The sequence below is a fragment of the Aythya ferina genome (genome assembly GCF_964211825.1).
Source record: "Aythya ferina genome assembly, chromosome: 3".
NCBI classification, from domain to species: domain Eukaryota; kingdom Metazoa; phylum Chordata; class Aves; order Anseriformes; family Anatidae; genus Aythya; species Aythya ferina.
In genome coordinates this window covers 81,111,820-81,132,920 of record NC_140298.1, presented here as the reverse complement: position 1 = coordinate 81,132,920, position 21,101 = coordinate 81,111,820, and the positions used below count along the sequence as shown (strand labels likewise).

The 21,101-nt window shown below is 36.3% G+C and overlaps 1 protein-coding gene across 7 annotated transcripts in view; it reads right to left on the bottom strand.

Moving 5' to 3' along the window:
- The window catches only part of L3MBTL3 (L3MBTL histone methyl-lysine binding protein 3), an 87,932-nt gene that overhangs the window by 8,615 nt on the left and 58,216 nt on the right, over window positions 1-21,101 (bottom strand). For 6 of the 7 annotated variants that reach the window (XM_084515276.1, XM_084515277.1, XM_084515274.1 and 3 more), the window contains 4 exons: window positions 16,040-16,142; window positions 8,094-8,240; window positions 6,388-6,558; window positions 1,837-1,928 (listed from right to left, as the gene is read on the bottom strand). In XM_084515276.1, the coding sequence (XP_084371402.1) occupies window positions 1,837-1,928; window positions 6,388-6,558; window positions 8,094-8,240; window positions 16,040-16,142 (513 nt within the window). The remainder of the gene's footprint in view (window positions 1-1,836; window positions 1,929-6,387; window positions 6,559-8,093; window positions 8,241-16,039; window positions 16,143-21,101) is intronic. The other variant, XM_084515271.1, reaches the window with a different exon arrangement.

Below are 21,101 nucleotides of genomic sequence, written 5' to 3'. Positions count from 1 at the left end.
TGAAAAGTGCCAATCTATCAACTAGATGTAGGTGAAAAAAAGAAAGAAAAAAAAAGTCCTTCAGCCCTGCAGTGTGTATAGTCACATCCCTGGCAAAAAAAAAAAAAGAAAAAGTTGAGGCTTAGTCAGGGTAACTTCTTATACAAGATGGCGCAGAGGACAGTATTTTGGCTACAATCCACGTGTATAATACCAGACTTCTGAGTTTCTTCATCTAAAAGTTCTACCCACTTCATGCTCTGGTCTTCCTTATTCTGCAAGCTCTGCTTTCCAGGAAGAGGAAAATCGTGTTTGTGGGCCAGATAAAACACATGATGTACTCAAAAAAAAGTCCTGGTGTGAAGTCCCAGTTTGGACTTTTAGAACAGGACCCTGAAAAGCACCATGTGTTAACCAGTTTCACCACAGATGCAGAGGATTCCTTGCACCAGATAAGTGAAGAAATAAAATCTGATTGACATTCTGCTTCAGCATCAAGTCTTACTTAAGATTTCTGGACAAAGGCCTTACAAATTTTGTGTTGCACAACAAACTGCTGAAAAAAAATATCTAAAAAGTTATGGAATTAAAATATCAAATGAAGAGCATCTAGCTTATCATTGAACTTGTATGAGTTGACATATTATCGCAGCAAAAGCTGCTCTGAAACAATATGCCATTTCAGTTCAGGAACTAAATAGCCTGACATACTAAGTCTCACTCACAGCAAATAATTATCAGGGGTAAGACTGTAATGTTCTGGTTTTGTACTCTGTTCTTTCTGATGAGGATAAAAATGAATAATGTACAGCCACCTCAATCTGCCCAGCTGGATCTGTACAGCCAAGAGTTTTGACACAGTGGTAAATGAAACCTTACAGAATCAAAAAATATGTCCCGTCTGTGGACATTTCCACATTCCATCATTGGGTCCTCTGGAGACCCTATGATGGAACGTTCTGTTGCTAACAAAGCATTAGACTAGGTTATCCAGGATATTGTCAAGCCAAGTCCTAAATATTTCCAGCAAAAGAGATTCCACCTCTTTTCTGGGCATCCTATTCCCGTTGTTCTCATGGTGGAAAGTTTCTTCCTTATATCCAGACAGAATTTCCCCTGAAGCAACTCATGCCCATTGCCTCACCTCATCATGTGAGCTCATCTGCTCACAGGATACACCACTGTGTATCCTGAAGCAGAGGGTACATTTATCTTCCTTGTAATTATCTTTTAGTAACTGGAAGACTCTGAACAAGCCAATTCCTTCAACAAGTCTTTATATGTCAAGTCCTTCAACCACCTAATCATCTTGGTGGCCCTCCACTAGACTATTTCCAGTTTTTCAATGAAGTAAAAATCTTAGTCTTCCCTCTCTAATTCATATGAATAATGCTCATTCTGCATATGGGGGGCTCAAAACAATCAGACTGCACAAAAGACTGAGCTAGAGCTGAATCAGTCACTTTAACATTGCATTGGAGCTAACATTGTAAATACAGAACTTTGCATCTTCAACTTCCTTCCAATACATTTTTGAAGCAATAAATGAACATAACAACTTTAAAATTCAGACTGGTTTAATTATCTATTTGTAAAAGTCAGTGAAAGGAAACATTTTATACCAGCATTCTGTTTGTACTCAACTTTACAACTTCAGTAATGTTCTCAGCAAACCCTCTGTTGATTATAAGATAAACACACCATTGAAAGTGTTGCTGTCAAAAAACTTTTGGACGCAAATAGCAAATATGTAAAGTAAGTTGTAATGCAGTTTCACGAAGACTTACAAGGAGTGCCACACTTTAGTTCTTCAGATTTTAATATTGAGTGTAAATATCAAAAGTACTGCCAGGTTACCTTTAATTTCATTTGAAATGAGCAGCTTATTTTCTATCTCCTCTTCCTCACACTCTTTGTTCTTTATGGAGTCCTTTGTCTGTAGTACCCCACTGAGGAAAATAGACATTCATTTTTATTAATACATAATAAAAATCACTAAGCATGATGAAATTACTTGCTAACAATGCTAGATCATTAACACACCAGGATACCCACACAAGGGACATTGTATCATCATAAAATATAAAAGAGGAGGATCAAATTTCTGACTTACACAGATGGCGATACTAATGCCTACTGACATGAGTTTTGCAATTAAGGCTTAAGAGTAGCGTAAACTAAAATTCTATAAATCAGATAAACGTATTTGACTTCATAACTGAAACTAGAAAATACACAAATGAAGGCAGTGGACTTGTTCATGGCAGAAGATGAGAAGAGTAAAAAAGACATATATACAGCTGCATATCCCACAAAGCCTTAGTGGTTATCCAGGCTATTCTCAGGAGCTGTCTTAAACATCTACTTCTTTTTCTCTACCCAACTTTCATCTCCAACCCAACACCTGTACTGTATTGACACACTGTTGTGCAGGTGTTAATGATCCCACTGGAAATATTTTTACCCTTCTGTTATTTCTTACAGAAATGAAGTTTAGATGAGCTTGCTGACATTGTGTGTGTATTTGTTTCCTTCCTTTTTCAGTAACATGAGAACACTGGCCAATTCTTTCTAAATCATCACAGAAATAGTGCTCTCAGAGATACTAAGTACATAATGAATATTTTGTTAAAATAGCTGACAGACAGAAGGACCTTAAAGTCAAGACTGTAAGAAAGCCCATTACTTGAACTCAGGTTTTACTGAGTACAAGAGAAGTAATCAACAATAAAACAAGAACAACTTTACCAACATTCCACAGATTAAAAACAACAACAAAACAATAACACACAACTGGAGCTAAGAGCCTGTTAGGCATCAAGATTACAGAATCACAGAATCATAGAATTGTCTAGGTTGGAAGAGACCTCAAGATCATTGAGTCCAACCTCTGACTTAACACTAACAAGTCCTTCACTAAACCATATCACTAAGTTCAACATCTGAACGTCTTTTAAAGACCTGCAGGGATGGTGACTCCACCACTTCCCTGGGCAGCCCATTCCAATCCCTCACAACCCTCTCAGTAAAGAAGTTCTTCCTAATATCCAACCTAAAACTCCCCTGGCACAACTTTAGTCTGTTCCCCCTCATCCTGTCATTAGGCACATGGGAGAACAGACCAATCCCCACCGCACTACAGCCTCTTTTAATGTACTTATAAAGAGCGATAAGGTCACCCCAGAGCCTCCTCTTCTCCAGGCTGAACAAGCCCAGCTCCCTCAGCCGCTCCTCGTAGGACTTGTTCTCCAGACCCCTCACCAGCTTCGTCGCCCTCCTCTGGACTTGCTTGACCACCTCGATGTCCTTCTTGTAGTGAGGGGCCCAAAACTGAACACAGTACTCGAGGTGCGGCCTCACCAGAGCTGAGTACAGAGGGACAATCACTTCCCTAGACCTGCTGGCCATACTGCTTCTTATACAAGCCATGATGCTGTTGGCTTTCTTGGCCACCTGAGCACACTGCTGGCTCATATTCAGCCGAGTATCAACCAATACACCCAGGTCCTTCTCTGCCAGGCAGCTTTCCAACCACTCATCTCCCAGCCTGTAGCTCTGCTTGGGGTATTGCGCCTCAGGTGCAGGATCCGGCACTTGGCCACGTTGAACTTCATATAGTTGACCTCAGCCCATCGGTCCAGCCTATCCAGATCCTCCTGCAGAGCCTTCTTACCCTAGGAAGCTAACTTAGCTAATTAGCTAACTTCCAAATACAAACCCATAGAAAAAACAGACCTGTTTAATTCCATTTCCTACATTTATACCTACTTAATGCAAGTAAGCTTTTGGGAATAAATCAGGTAGGACCTGCAAGTTCACTGATATAGAAGGAAATGTATTTAACACAGTACAAATGGTGCAAAATTAACACAACAGATCAGAAAATCTAGCCTTTGTAACTACAAAAGACACAAATAATAATGGTTTGATAGGCAATGCCAGTAGTATAGACATAGCAGTTAGGCCTTCTTATGCCACAATGGACTTCTCCACAACATCTTTCTCAGAAATATCACCTTTATTATTTACTGATTTTTTTCCCTAACTTTCATAAACATAGAAAACTTCTAAAGAATGATGCTACAAAGTAGCACAATTAATTCAGAAGCCAAAGTAAATGACTAGTGTAACTCAACATAAGGAACAGAGATCTCCAAAACCTGTGAGGAAATACGTATCTTCCTATTTTCTCAAGGACAATTTTCATGGAGACATACATCCAGATATTTTATCACATTAGCTAAATACAAGTTAATATAATTAATTGAAGGTGTTGAGGAAGGGGTTGGAAGATAAATTAAATATTTTTATGAGGTAGTAGCATTTGATTCCCCAGCCTTAGTGCTCATCTTCCTTAACTATAAATACTTCCAGAGTAGAATTTCTGTTACAATGAAATTAAATTTCAACTTAAAATTGAATATGCTGTAGGCATACCATTTCTATCTTGAATTTTCAGGAACATTCCAGAGGACATACTCTGGTTTTTACACACTTAATTTTGAAAACAAAATTTTTCTGGTATAAATAATCATCTGCACACATAAATACCTCTTATTAGTGGGAAAAAATGCAAAGAAAAAAAAAGGAAAGCAAAGGAGGAAAACAAAAGGAAAGCAAAGGAGGAGGTAGAACAGGAAATTAGCTGAGTACCACTTAGGTTTACCACAAAATAAATCTCATGGTTGGTTGCGTATGTGGTTGGTTTCTCAACCAAGTGCTTCTACGAAACAAAATATTGCCTAAAACATGAAGACAAACACAACTGTACTGAAGTCAAGCAAAATTAAATCAACACAAAAAGCTCAGCAGCTGAGGAGCACAAAAGTATGCATAGCTACGTCTTCAATTATACATGTGTACTTTGAATACACATCTAAAAAGATCCACTGGGCATTGCAATAACCAGATACTCAATATTTAATAACTCTAGTAGTTCATACATACCTAATTTTCTGAAGATCATTTTTCATACCTTTTTAAAAGGAAGTTTATTCAATTGAAAGTCTGCTCTGACTATGCTGACTACATAAAGAATGTGGAAAGGTAGATGATAAAATGCAGATAGTCATCAGTGTATTCAAACAGTTAACTTGCAGAGCCTCTGGGCAGTTCAAAGTTCACAGAAGGCTGTTATTTTCTGAATGAAAATGACTCAATGCAGTGAACAGATAGCACACATATCTGCTATTTTAGGGCTTCATAAAAATAACACCCTCTAAAAAAATGAAAGACTAAATAAAGTGCTCTTCAATTAATTTTAAGAGATATTCTGTGAAGCTAATATTTACTTACAGAAAAAAAAAAGTGAATTTACTACAAATATAATTGAATTGATGAACAAGAACTGTTATTTAACACAGGTCATTTCAGAACTACATATGGGAATGTCATTCTGTCTTTTTTGCTGTTTAAATTCACTGGAGTATGACTAATGAATTATATTTATTTGTGATATGGATATATCAAAACTGCTTGTTGATCCTAATAGGTATTTTTCAATATAGCTTTAATAATAATAGTGTCATGGTTGAAATAATGTGACAGAACGTTCTAAAGAAAAGTTGACAGAATTTAAAACATATAAAAAGCCACATGTTTAAAAAAAAAAAAAAAGTTTAATTTTATACTTACTACAGGACTTTTTGGCATAAAGGTGAGTGCATAGTAGTTCAAGAAAGGAAACAAACAAAAACAAAAACAAAAACAAAACAAAACAAAACAAAACTTATACCAGAGTTTCAGGTCATTTAATTGTGTCTTAATAAGACAGTGAAGTTTCGATCACCAGCTTTACCATGAGGTATTCACCATAGTCTCTGAAGACACTATTATTATAAACATTTACAGTTCATATATGATGAACACAAGATAGTGTCGTTAATGTAAATATATAACAAATGACAATTTTGTACCAGGGTGTCTTACGGTTAGGGTTTCTTTAAGAAAATAGCCGATAAATAATGCACCAATACTGTTACTAATGAAAAATGTAGGGAATCCTACACATCTCCATGAAAACACAGAAGTGCATGATCTCTTTAGTTTCAAAGATAGCCTTCATATACCATAAATATTATTTTCTAATGTACTATCCCATGTCATTCTTTGTCAAAAACACGTTCCAAAACCTGAGACCTAAAGAATTGCTTCCAGTAATTCTTCTGTCTTGTAGTATTTTTCCTATCCTTTCTGATACGCATTACTTACTTCTTAAATACATTGTGACACTCCATTCTTCCCTGTTTCTAATAGAAAGACTTTCTTCTAATAAGAAAAACTTTCTTCTTCCTCCTGCTCCTTCCAAGAGCTCCATGGGTAAAATGCACTGCACTGCATTTGTAAGCTTGCATTTGAAATTGACAGGCTCCAAACAAAGTCTCCACTTTGGAAGGAACTTATAGTTACCTAGGTGGCTTCTTTTCTTTCACGTCACATAACAGGGGTGGTTTCTTGCAAGGAGATGTACTTTCTCTATCTTCCTGCTTAGTTGTTTCTGATACAGTTTTCGCAGACGATCGATAATGAACTGAAGATTTTGCACCTATGTGACCAGGGCTGGGACATTTCCTGTCACTGCTGAGAACAAAATATCAAAATGTTTAAAACTGAGAGAGTTACTCATTTTATTTTCTTTATGGATAAAGAATCATTATCATTGAAGAAATCTAAGTGTTTTTTTTTTTTTTTTTTTGTTAGTTGGTTTGTTTTTGTTTTTTTTAAGAAATACACTAATATCTCAGTTGATAAAAAATTAAAATTGCATACGTGGGACTTTCAAAAAATCACAATATTCTCTTTCTCATGAAGTCAGAGATAAAGCTTACAGACAATTCAACAGGAACAGAACTTGCCTAATGTTATTTTTGTTAATAAACTACTCACTTCAAATTCTTGTAACACAAAAAAACTTTCAAATATATTTCCCTGCAACCCCAGCTCTCACAATACACAGCTATGCATTTAAGCCCATATAAAATATTTTTAAATCTGTCAATTGGGACAGTTAAAAAAGTAGCACTTAATACTGTCTCTATCACAGAGAACACTGGTGAAACTTTTACTGCTTCACTGAGGCCTTATTTAGGCTAGCTGTCAGAGGGCAATTAGGTCACTTCAGATTTCTACAATCCTACACTTTCAAGAACAACTGAACAAGACAGTGCTCTGTGACAGATGAGTATTTTGTTTTTAAAGCATGAAGCTGAAACTGTTTCCGAGAATCTCATTTGAAACATCATCTATTGAAAATATGAGGTAATTACAGAGAAAACTTGGAAGAAATCTTCACTATACCCATTGACATTTTCATTAATGTGCCCCTTGTAAAAGGAATGAAAAGCTTCTCTTTTCCTTCTCTGTATATCTCTCTAACACAAAACAAGCACAGGAATCAGTGTCCACAATTTCTGATAGAAAATTTGAATCATTTGAAGAGGCTCTTGGTATCACATCCATTTGTCTTTTCACAGTATTCCCGCAAGAAGCTTCAGCTACAGAGTTATCGTTCTTGCAGAACTCACTCCCAGTAATTCAATTCTCCACTCCCACAATAATGACAGAATTTATAGTGGCTATTCAAAGAGCAACATTAATTTACAGTCATATCCATAAGGCCACCCCAGCAAACAACAGAAACACAAATAAGAAGCTGTGGATGCCCCATTCCTGGAGGTTTTCAAGGCCAGGCTGGATGGGGCTTTGAGCAACCTGGTCTGGTGGGGGGTGGAAATGGATGGTCTTTAAGGTCCCTTCCAGTCCAAACCATTTTATGGTTCTATGATTCTATGAAATAAATCATTTTCTTCAGTGAAACCAACAGGCAAACAATCCATTTATTTCCAATTAATCACCTAGTAGCCTACATAGCTAGATTGAATGTGAAACTGAACTCTTGTTAAATCACACACAGTAAAATCAGTATCATTCTTTGACAGTTCAGTGACCTTTTCAATAAGCATCGATGAAATCATTCCTTCCCTGTAAATGAAAATGCAGAAAAATAGACAGGTCTTCCTGGAACTATTCAGCCATTGCACAACTACAGAATATGCTACAGAACATTTAAATAAAGCATTGCAGTTAGTCAGAGGCATGATTCTGATCATAATTACTTGATTACAGGAGAGGGGGATCTTTCTCTTGCTTCCACTCTTCTGTTTCTCGGGACAGGATTTGTTGCAGGCATCTCCCCACTCAGCCGATCAGGTAAGAGGCTTTCTTTGTTCAAGTTCATCTCAGAGTATGGGCAGCTGACTGCACTAGAAGTAGAAGAAATGTCCCCTTATTTTCAGTCACTTTATAGACTTCACTCAGTTCAAATGAAATGACCTCAGAGACCAATTTTCTAGAAGTAGATGGAATCAATTCACATAGAAAAGATTAGAAAAAATGCAACAAGTAGTCAGGCTTTAAAATGTTAATAAATACACTGATTGAAAACTTCAACCTAAATGCTTTTCATATTTCACTTCCACAGCAAGTTATGTAACACAAATTTATATTACAGCGTACATTCTTGCAAACTGTTTGATGAATGTTTAGTTTGCTCTCTCATTCCTCTAATGGTATTTTATATATAATATACAGGATGCCTTTGACTACCCCCATCTCACTCCTAATAACACAATTGTATTCCTATGGTTATTTTTCCTGCAAAGGAGGAGATTTTTATTTTGCAGTGTCTACAAAGAGACTGCATTGCAAGGGCACAATATGAGGTATGGCACACCCTCACTGCAGCAAATGCCCCATCTTTGCAATGGAGACTTTTACTCCACTAGATGTATATTTCTCACACACCTTCCTGTCGTACAGCGTTCCCCATTTCACTGCATTCCTGTTAGTGACATAATTTGACTCAGTGTTTTGTTAATGACTTGTAAATATTACTCTAACAAGTGTGAAAGTCATACCTCCTAACACCAGAAAACACGTGTTTTCACAAGGTGTAGGAAAGGGAACAACAGCAACACAGAACACACTGGACTGAACTCGGATTTTGTCTTTTGAAGTATATATAAATGTATATTATGCATTTGGGATATTGTACTTGTATGTTCACTGAGTAACCAGCTGAACGTTGCATGGTGTTCTTCCAAAGATAATATAGCAAATTCCGAAAGATATATATGCCATGACAGTGAACAACAACTCAGTTTGCAAATCTCTATTTAAGTTAAACATGCTTTATTTGGGGTTAATGAGCTACTACACTAACTATTATCTAAAATTTCCTACTCATCTGTATTATTACAAGGAATTCTATAATGTTAAAATGTTAAAAAAAATAAAAATCTGAGGATTTAACTTGTTTTCTTTCAAGAATACAACTACCTGTCTTTCCATAAACCACTGCAATGTTTTGTTTCACTGATTTCCCAACAGAACTGATATAAACAAGTCTATCTTGCCAGCAATATGCCTTGCCACCTCCAAATTACAAAAAATAAACAGAAAAACAACAGCTTTAATTATCATGTTCATTCTACAAAGCACAGCATAAAACAAAAGGCCTTTTATTCAAAATATGCTGTACATCCTCCTTCTCCTTTACCCATGAAGCCTTGGATTCACGGTGAGCATGAATCAACTCTAACCATGAGGTTGGTCCAATATTAGCAATCTAATTTTGGTCTTACCAACATAAACAAAAAGTTGGTGGGAATTTACATTTCCCTCAGCACTAGCATAAAAGGAAAAAATTTCTTAACATTACACAGGCTAAGTCAGTCAGTCCTTTCTGGGGTTATCAAAACAAGAGTCAAACAGAAAGTCTGATTTTTTTTTCTTTTCAGACGGTTCGCTTGAACAAGACAATATCAACATTTTAAAAATCCTTGTATAGCTGTTCTGAACTTGAATTGCGGAGGAAAAACATGTCAGCAGAATATGATTTCTGCTTTTCTAATCAAGATCAGATTCCCCTGTAATGCCATTCTAAGCAGATGGTGGTCTAACAACAGCTTGCACCATGTTTATAAGGGACACCCATCCATCCCTGTGTGATATAATGAAACACACCCAAGTTCCTTCTTCAAAGGAACTTGTTGATAGTCCCAGCACTTCCTATGAGATAAAGGCACTGAAGTGTTTTGGCATGAAAACTTTCACACTAGAAGTTTATACAGCAGAATGAGCTATAGCCAAATGGGTGGTTGGACTCTAAAGCACTCCCCTTGAAAGAGGGCATTTTTTGTTTATGAATTTGTTTTAAAGACTTTGAGCAGCGTATATAAAGAAAAAAATAACTTAGAGCATTTGACTTCTATTTCTAATTTCTCTTAAACAGAATTCAGCATTTCACTTTAGATTTGTTTATATACTTCTACTTACTTTTATTTTTGTACCTTCTATTTTTTTAAAAATCTGTTTCAGGACTAGCATCTGCCAGATGTCTTAAAAGAACTAAAAGCCAGGAACTGAAGCATGGGGAAGAAAAAGACGAAGACTAGGGAAGTGGGGAATTTGTTTTATATTCTTAATCCTTTATATTGCTGCGTATATCACAATGACATCCTTTTTCCCTTTCAAATGAAGTACAAGCTGAAATATACAGGCTCCTATGCAGAAAACAGTTTAAGGAGCCAATGCCAACGTGATTTAAGTACTGGCTGTGACAAACTCATACCATTGTGATAAAATATAGTTATGTGAAACTCAGCAATATAACGGTCCATCTCAGTTCTGCTACTGCAGCAAGGTAAAGCGTGTGATCTTCTTTTGACTTCCTGTGCTCACACGGATGTTTTAAGGCTTAGCATTTTTAAGCAGTTAGAGGGTGTTCCAAGGAAACACTAAACACAAACAAATTGGTATTTAACTTCAGGTATGTATTATTAAACAAGCCTTACGTCACATGAAATCTGACACTACAACTTCATCTCCAGCAGATCTTCTGTTTGCCAACATTGTTAATATGTTTTAAAATAAAAAGTAAGCACAACCCTCAAAATTTAGTTCTCCATAGGAATTTGCTTTTTTTCTTTTTTTTCTTTTTGTGCTTTTCCATTTAGTAGTTTCCAGAAAAGCAGGTGCTGAATGACAATTTCAGTCAACAGAATTTATAATATTAATGAAGTTTTGGAGCACTAAATTCAGATGAGTTTTTCTTTGTAATTAATCCTTCCAGTTGATGTAACATGTTAAAAAAAAACTCCATAACATTCTTTTGATGTTTCTGTTACTTGAGGCAACAAAAAGAACCCTCATGATTTCCACTGTCAGTTTTGTTTCAACAAAACACAGCATGAATGAACCTGTGTAATGAATTAGGTGGCTTTAGATCAATCAGTACATCCTCGTGAATCTCAATGCCTCCAGCTTTCAGTTCAACATAACTTGTATCTACAAAGACTAAAAAATTAATCTTGTTACTCACGCATAATAGAAGTATTTGATTTATACATGACTAAGTTTTAGAGGCAACTCAACTCAAGAGCTCAAAAGTCTTGATCACGAGGTTATTAAAAAAATAAAATAGGGTTTTTAAGTCTTCTCTCAACTTAAACATTGATTTCCGCTCCAACTTTTGCTTTGCACAGTATTTGTCCCTAACACACTATTTGTCCCTTTCCAGAACTGTCCAGTGGATCAAATGTGTAGAGGTAGCATATCCCATTTGTGGTTATTCTGCAACTGTTCTTCAATCACTCATAGGATATATCTCTATGTATAGCTTAACACATATCTTGCTTTTCAAAAGTTCAAGGGTAGTAGAATAAAACTGGGCCACCAATGGGGTCCTTGAAACATATTTTTTTCCAGGTATCTGGAGATGCTCCAGTCTTCAAGACAGCAGTATGCAAAGTTTCTGAAACACAGAACACAGTCTCAGCTACATATAATATTGCAAGGGAACTTAGGCCACCATTCTCCCTTATCCTAAAGAAGAAGAGTAAGGTGTTACTCTGGCAAAGGAAAGTTAATATTGAATTATTTTTTAATTATATATATTGTTAGCCCTTATGACTTTGGCAAACCTAGGTGAAACCAGAGACAGCTGTCCTGGTTTATCTGTACTGGTTGCAAATGTCACCAACTGCAGTCCATGATGCAACTTCTAGGTGCAGGTTATTGCCAAGCACTGTGAAGGAATGAGGTTATATGGCAGCTCCAGGAAAATTCACCCAAATTTGACTGAACTATCTTCCTTGATGGGTCAAACAAGTAGATTGGACTAACTGATGGGTTAGACTTTTTCTACAGGCTACACTCCGATGATTGCATCTGCTGGTGGCGATATGCGATCAGTAAGACATCTTCAGTAATAAAGTGATGACAAATATCTGGGGGATGTATTCTGTAGCCTCAATGCAAACTCAGTACTCCACTTGGTACTCCAGGACAGATCTGTACAATGCATGCTTTGCAAAGCAGAACAATCTTGAGAAGTATCATGTACTGTTTGACTTGTTGACTGCCCAAAAAGCACAGAAAGTAGCAGAGCAAACTGTGTTCTTACTTTTCACCTGTAGAAATTCTATCTGAGTTAAATACCACTAGCATTTCTATGAAATAGCTGTAAAATTATCCCTGAATATTGTATCTTTTAATTAAACAACATTTTTATTTTGTGAGAATTAATTTTTGTGTATGTGTGTGTGGTTTTTTCTTTCTTTTCTGGATTTTAACTAAATCTGGATTTTAACTTTACTTCAGTTGACTTTATGAAAACATTTTTAACTATTCTGCAGAAAATTATACAAGTGTTCTCTATCACAATTTACAATATATGTTTATCATTGACGCATTCTTTTTTAAATAAAGTTCCTCCAACAACATAAATCTGAGTCAACAAGAGTTTATAATCTATTTGGCTTGAGACAATAACCTTAACATAAAAGAAAATGAAACTGGAGACTGGCATCAATATCAGATGAGATTTATTTCAGCAGATGCTGAGCAAGTAGATGGAACATCCTGCTGAGCTGAGGCTTCCAGTGCTTCTGCACCATGGTTCTCTGAGAACATAGCCTCTATCACAGCACATTCAGTTCATTTCCACATAATGGATATGAAGTTTCTGATAAAATGCTCTCCAAGCTTACATTTTGGTCCCTAAACATTTCAGCATATTTTTTATTTCTTATCATGTTTATTTGATGGTTGGAACAGGCTTCTAGTTAATACAAGTACAGAGTCACTAGTATGAAAGTGGTACCATGCAAATTTTAGCTTGTGTTCTTTAACAATGTTTATGCCATTAGTTATGAATTACAAAACTATATTTTTCCCCATTCTAACTGCTTGAAAACCATGACAATTAAGAACTGCTGGCTAAAGTAGATTTGATCTTTAGTTGAGAGTTGACCCAAAACACTAATGACCTGTTTACAACTGAGTGTTCTTCTTTGCAGCTTGGACTTGAAAATTATTGCATGCATTAAACGTCAGAAAGCACACAATTCACAATCTATCATAAATATGCAGGTAATCTGCATGATGCTACCAACTTACACACCAGTCTCAGTTTCAAGCGCCCAGCACAAAATCCTAGATCAAATGATGATAGATAGCAAGTCCTCATTAACATCAACTTTTCCAAAAAGTAAATGCTTTAGCCCCACTACATAATTAATTACCAAGCCTTTCATCTGGTTCCTTAGAAACAAGCTCTCAAAATGCTTTCAGAACTATTTAGCATTTTAAATTATCATCTTTTCTGCACACAGGCATTTATGCTGTAGATAGATATTGCACCTCATAATGAAAAAAAAAAAAAGAAAAAAAAAAAGAAAAAAAAAAAAAGAAAAAAAAAAAAGAGATAAGCATGGTTAAATACATTTCAAGGCTGCCACAATAGAAGAGCCAAGGGATTGCAACCTGATGTGGATAATTATACCAATTTCAAAATGTCTTTGTTAATTCAGGAAAAAAGTAATGGTACCATTGTAGATTCTGGGGGGGTGACCTGGACCCTCAAATCTAGACTCCAGATAAACAACAAATTAATGTTTCTCCTCAGAAATGTTCAAGGAAAAAAACAAAAACCAAAACCCAAAAACAAAACCAACAAACAAACAACAAAACAAAACAAACAAAACCACCCCACCACTAATAAAGTTACAGAAAAAGATATTTATAGTGGTAATTTATTTTCTATTTAACTGCAAATTTCTCTGTCTTATGGTCAAAAAAATACCTTAGATTATATTTTCATCCTTTAGAACTAACAGTTAACATGTAAATAACAGGATTGCTAAGACTATAGTAAAAATAAAACACAATACATTGCCATGAGTTTATTACTTTTCTCAGTATTCAGTATGAGTAAGTATAATAACTTTAAATAGCTTGGAAAAACCTAGTTATAAAAGCAAAGAATACATGAACTAACTAGACATACCTCTTACTCATCCTTTCCCTGTGAAACATTAGAAGTTTTAATGCCAAAGTTTATTTAGAGAGAAGCTCACAAATGAAAAACTTTTCTGACACATTCACATACAGTTTCTTTTCTTTTAAGTTTCAGCCTTGGGCTGACTGGTTATGTTCACGTGATTTTAAGTAATTGAGATAGCACATGTTAAGGAAGATAATACACTGAATTTGAAATTATTGCTTTACACATCAGATTTATTAATAAATCATACAAGACTCAGTCTACTGGAATATGAAATAAAACAAGTTTCAGTTAAGCAACCAGGAACCTTTTTCAGCAACTCAAAAAAAAAGAACAAGTACCTCTTAAGCATCAACTATATTATTTATGCCTACTGATTAAGATCAACAAAGCTTCTCAAAAGGGAAGGCAGAAAAAATGAAATAGTAATAGTAATAAAAAAGAACACGGACAGAAGGAAAAAGGTGAGAATAATCTGCAAGACAGACATGGTCTGTACCATGATTGAAAGATCAACAACACAGTTCATACTGCAGCCAGTTTTTTTTTTTTTTTTTTTTTTTTTTCCCCAGAGCTATCCTAGCCACATCCTTTCCTGTAGGTAAAGGCTGTTCTGCCTCCTAATACACAAGCACAATGCCTCTGCTGTATATAGGAAAGAGCTTCTTACAAGAAAAGATGCCTTTTGCAAATTAAACTTGCAAACATGCAGGGGATTTTGCTGGCAGTTATCTTTGTTAGGGGTGAGTAATGCCTTGAACCAGTGGTGATATGCTATCAAAACCTTGTAACCTAATTCTGGCCAGCAGGACATAATTCTGCCACCAAAAATGCAAAAAAGATTGCAGTGTTTTCTCTTGAATCATGGTAATTTGATAATATTCTTGAAAACCATAAACAAATACATTAGCAAGGAACAATCCTCTAGCCATATGACAGCAGAAAGCACAAAATGGCATGGCATTAGAGGATCCTATGACTGTTTAATGGTAAAAAAAAATCCAAGGAAATGTTTGGAAACTGATTTGCTAAAAGGTTACAGGATGCTATTTATGATATTTAATTTCCAACATATTGTCTTAATTGTATTTCACATACTGAAACATTCAGGATTCATATCATATTGTAAATATTTTAAAAATAGTACCATTTTGACTTAGTAAATATTCCCATTTATTTTGTCCCTCTCTGTCTATGCCCCAATCTATTCTCCCATGCAACTGTGCTCTTTGTGTCAACTCTCCTTCAGGAGAGCCTGGGATGTTCACATTTCTGTATTGTATTTCAGAAGGTGCTCAACAAAAGGATCTTCAGAAAAACTAGGTATAAAAAGCAAGTTGTTCAGGCTGTAATTTGGGAATATTACTTGGAATTTTTATTTTCAGCATTTTTCCAATCCGACAAGCAAATCCTCACCCCTACCAACCGAGCAGAACAAAAACATCCGAGCTGTAAAAAAAAAAAAGCTGAATCTATCAATTGTGACAAAAACAATGTTTGACAAATCTTATCTTGGCACACCCTGGTGAAATGAAGTTACAGATTGCTAATGTTTATTTCAGCAGGCTCACCATGGCAACTGAAATCATCGCATATTTAGGTTTACAAAATTTAGTATTTTTTTCCAGCTTGGATCTGTTTTCTTGTGATCAGCAATTAGAAAAAAATGTGTGCACACATTACTAAATTGAATAAAATCAGTTTCACAGCACATACCTATGATGGCCGATATGTCTTGCTCTTTTAATGTGCCCAACTCCTTTACATCCTGCTGTGGGACACCCTCCATGCTCTAAAGCTTCCACTAACTCCAAGGGACCTGTATGTCAGGGGAAATTACATGTGAAATTACAAAAGTTATCTAGTTTTTAGAAGTTACATTAAATATGCAGGGATACTAGAATATCGTATTAAACATGAAGAAGAAATAAGTAAACAAAACTTTAAGTAATTAAAAATGCAGTTTGCAAAAGCATGATGGAGATTCAAACAATCTATTTCACTGGAGAAATAAAATTACTCCGAGTAAGTTTCTACAGGAGAGCCGTATCTGTATAAAGAATGTAATTCTTAAAGGAACTGTAAGACTCAAATTTTTCTTCTATTAATTACATGAAGCTGGAACCAGGTTGTTTTGCAAGAGCACAGACACTCCATTGTTCTTGAAGACAGGGAACTGTTCATAATGAGTACTGACCTCCATTTTTAGCTTGAATTTTCCAGTAAGCAAGAGGCTGAAAATACTAAAAATACCATCACTTATCACTTGGGAAAAGAGACCAACACCCTCCTCACTTTCAGGTAGTTATAGAAAGCAATGAGGTCTCCCCTCAGACTCATCTCTTCCATGCCAAACAACCCCAATTTCATCAGCCATTCCTCTTGTTTTCTAGTCCCTTCACCAGCTTCATTAGTCTCTGCACACACTTGAGCAACTCAAAATCCTTCTTGTAGAGAGAGGCCCAAAACTGAACACAGTACTCATGAAATCACAGAATGGTCTGAATTGGAAGGGACCTTAAAGACCATTTAATTCCAATCTCCCTGCTGTCAGCACGGACACCTCCCTGTAGATAAGGTTGGGATGCAGTCTCACCACTACTGAGTACAGAGGGACCATCACTTCCCTAGTACTGAGGGCCAGGCTATTTCTGATGCAGGCCAGTATGGGATTGACCTTCTCAGCCATCCAGGCACACTGTTGGCTTGTGTTTAGCTGTCTGTCGACCAGCATCCCCAGGTCCTTTTCTTCTGGGCAACTTCCCAGCTACTCTTCCCCAGGCCTATATCACTGCATGGAACTGTTATGACCCACAGTCAGGATCCAGCACTTAAGCTTGTTGAATGTCGTGTAACTGGATTCAGCCCATTGATCCAGCATATCCAGATCCCTCTGCAGAGCACCTACTCTCAACCAGATCCACAGTCCCACCTAACTTGGTGTTGTTTACAAACTTACTGAGGGTGGACTCAATCCCCTCATCCAAATTACCAATAAAAATGTTAAATAAAATTGGCCCCAATACTGAGCCCTGGGGAACATCACTGGTGTCCAGCCTCCAAGTGACTTGAACTCCATTCACTATGACTCTTTGAGCTTGGCTATTCTGCCAGTTCTTCACCCAGTGACCTGAACACCTGTCCGAATGTTGAGCAGACAGTTTCTGCAGGAGAATACTGTGAGAGATGGTGTCAAATGCTTTACTAAAGTACAGGTAAACAGCATCTACTAAACCCTTCCCTCACCTACTAAGCAGGTCATCTTGTCACAGCAGACCAGGTTAGTAAGGCAGGACCTGCCCTTCATGAATCCATGCTGGCTGCTTCTGATCGCTTGATTGTTCCATATGTGCCATGTGATGGCACTCAGGATGATCTGCTTTATAACTTTCCTTGTGTCCAAGGTCAAGCTGACAGGCCTGTAATTGCCTGAATCTTCCTTCCTGTCCTTCTTGTATACTGTGTATTCACTAACCTCTAGACAACTGGAACCTCCTGTTAGCCAGAACTACCAGTAAATTATCGAAAATGGCTTGTTAAGCACTTTGCCAGCTCCTTCAATATCCTTGGATGAATTCTGTCTGGTCCCATAGACTTACGAACATTCAAAACATGTCCAGAAGTATTTTTAACAAATGCCACCTATGCTAATGTTACAACACTGTAACTACACCCAAGACCCAAGACTTCTATAGGCTTTAAAAGGGTGTAATAGAATTTTATCTTTTTTACATTTATTCAAAATTGATGCCTATAACATACCAAGTTAGTGGACTCAGAGGAAGAGTTAACCTGCTATAGTGGCTGTTGTGAAGGACAGTCTTGCCTCACAGTCCCATTACAGTTCTTTGAAGGGGTCAATAAGTACATGGTAATTCAAGACCCTTGGGTTGTGACATACAGTTCCTTGAAAGCATTGACTCAGTGACCAGTAACGGTTAAGGAGGCAAATAAAATGAAAGGTTTTACATTGTGACTGACTACAGAACAATACAGGATGTTACTATTCTACTTTATCTATTGCTTTCTTAAATATTTCCTGCACATCTATCTGGTATTTCAGTATAGCAAAACTGACAATCTTTTTGTCCATGTTGACCTTCTCTCAACCCAGATATGAAGTAGCCTCCTTACAAGGAATGACTAAGTAAGGTAAGACAGTTCCAGCCAGAAACAAAGTAGATAAACAGGAAAATTCTGGAAGAACGGGTAGGTTCAGACAACCAAGCTACCACATGTAGCTTGAAGATATGCAGTCTTGTCAATAATGAGACATAATTTGGTATCACATTTATGTGTTGCTTGTTTACTGGCAGACAGACTGATAACTGGATCAGTTGGGATCCTGTAGAAATAAGTGAAATTGGACAAAAAAATAAAAAAGCAGTATCCATATTTGAAAATTCATCCTATCACTTATTGTAGAACTGGAAAGTGCATCTGTTGAGTGTTCAAAAAATATTACAGTAACTTCTCCATTCCTATTTGCACATACTGATGCAAAGAATCTGAGCTTCTACAAGGAACTTCTTTAGGACTTGGCTTTTCAAGCCAAATTGTCTCCAGATCTTCAAGAAAACTGATCCAGTAACTTGACCACCAAAATATTCCTTCATACAATTTTCATAGCAAGACAAAAAAGTTCTTCATATAATTCAGAAGTACTCAAAATCAGGCAAGATAAAATTTAGGTTAAAGCAGGGAAAAAAAGCTTTTTTTTTTTTTTCCTTTTTCTTAAGGAATCAGGATTATATTAATTTTCCCATTTGCTTGTATCCAGTGATAATGCTATGCACTTATTCTATGCACAACATAGAAAAAACATGTCCCAAAATACAGAAAAGCTTACTGGAACAAAATCAAAACGTCTAAATATAAAGTACTTTCCTCTGTTCTGTTGAATATCTACACTTGTGTGAACCCTTAAATAATAAGATCAGCTTCTCTTCAATTTTGAAAAAAAAAAAAAAAAAGAAAAAGCTGATTTTTTTGTTAAAGAGTCATTGAAGCATAAAAATAATGTAATTAGAAGGCATGTGCTAGAAACAAAATTTCCTTGGAAACAATATTAATATTCTTATGCTATTCTACATTCTATACTATATCGTACAGTAGTAACACAAAGTCATACTGTTGAAAGAATACAGTAATCATCCAAGCCTAATTTGGAAGAATGTATTATTCAGTAATCACCCAATTTTAATAGTGTTCCTGCAGTGAACTACTCTTTTTCTATTTAAAGAATGGTTACTTCCTCTTCTGTCATATTGTCCATCTTCCTTTCTCTTCCTAACCTAATATCAAAATATCACTTCCTATAATTTCATACTAGATGAACAGTGGCTCCTATGTGACCACCTAGAGGAAACAACATATTCTATGTGAAGAACATCTGCAGTTTTGTTTCTTTTAACACCTTCAACAATATGAAGTTATGTGTTTTACACTCCCACCCAGGTTAAAACAATTTTTCTCCAATCACAGGTAATAGAAATGTCACAATCTTATTCATTTTTTTTGTGGTATGATAGAACTTTTATTTATGAGGCCACATACTACTTTTTCCCTCTGGACTCTTCTTTCATTGAGTATACAGGATGCACATCCCAATTTAAGAAGCAGAGATGCAGCATCCTATTTTCTCCTCATTATTCACTTTGTGTTTTGGCACTTACGGCACTCTATTCAGACTCTGCTTTGAAGGCAGAATGATTAACTTCCTAACAGGCAGTCATCACTGCACCACTGGAGTGCTCAGAAAACTAATGAATATACTCTGATCTCACTCTTGATAGGAAACATTTCTTCTTGACATTTTAGAAATGCTGAACTGAGGTACAGAGATTTTCAGGTAATACATTCACACTTTTTGTGTGTGCCTTATCCCTGTTATTTTGCATTCAACTTTTCAAAGTACTTAGTGTTGTTCAGCATTTCTTATTTTCCAAGCACAGCTCTTTCCAATCTCAGTTACAGCTGTTAACACTTATGCAAACCATACCTCAGAGTCACAAGTCAAGTACCTATAATGTAAGCCCAGAAAAGAGCATTTGGTTAAAAATCATCTGTTCAAAAGTTTGTCTAAAGTGTTTTCACTAACTCTATCTAGAAACACAGTGGCATAGGCTGGATTATCTTTACCACCAAAGTGTCTTCTCCCTGTAACCTCTAATCTCATTTATGACAGACCTCCCATTTCTTCAACAAGCAAAACAAAATCCACAGAGAGGGCAAGCTGATGAAGACAGTATTATTATTGGTACTATGCTTCTGTTTGATTCATCTTCAACATGGACAGCATTTTGTCTCTTTGCTTTGCTGAAGACGAAAAGGAGCAGGAGCTGGTTTTGAGGATTTGACACAGCACTTGAAAGGAGCACCTTCTCAGAGCAGTCCGGATTCCTCTGTGCTAAAAAGCACACCAAGTTTCAAGAGGACGTAGACAGAAGATTTTAAGAGTAATCCCCTAGCCCTACTGAAGTGCCACAGCATTCTCATCACTGGTTTCAAGGGGGTCTGGATTTCACAGAACAGATCTCTATTAATGCTTCAGGTTTTGACTCTAGTTCTTATACACACAGGCAAACATTGTATTTCAATTATAGTAAGGGCCAGTAAAACTATCTATGAAACATTGATTAATTAGTGACATTTCAAATTATGTTGATTTTGCACTAAATGTCACATTTACATTACTTTGCATATCCTAGTTGTTATTCTTCCTTGGACAACACTGGCAGAAAAAACATTAGCATGGTACACAGGCCTTTTAACATCT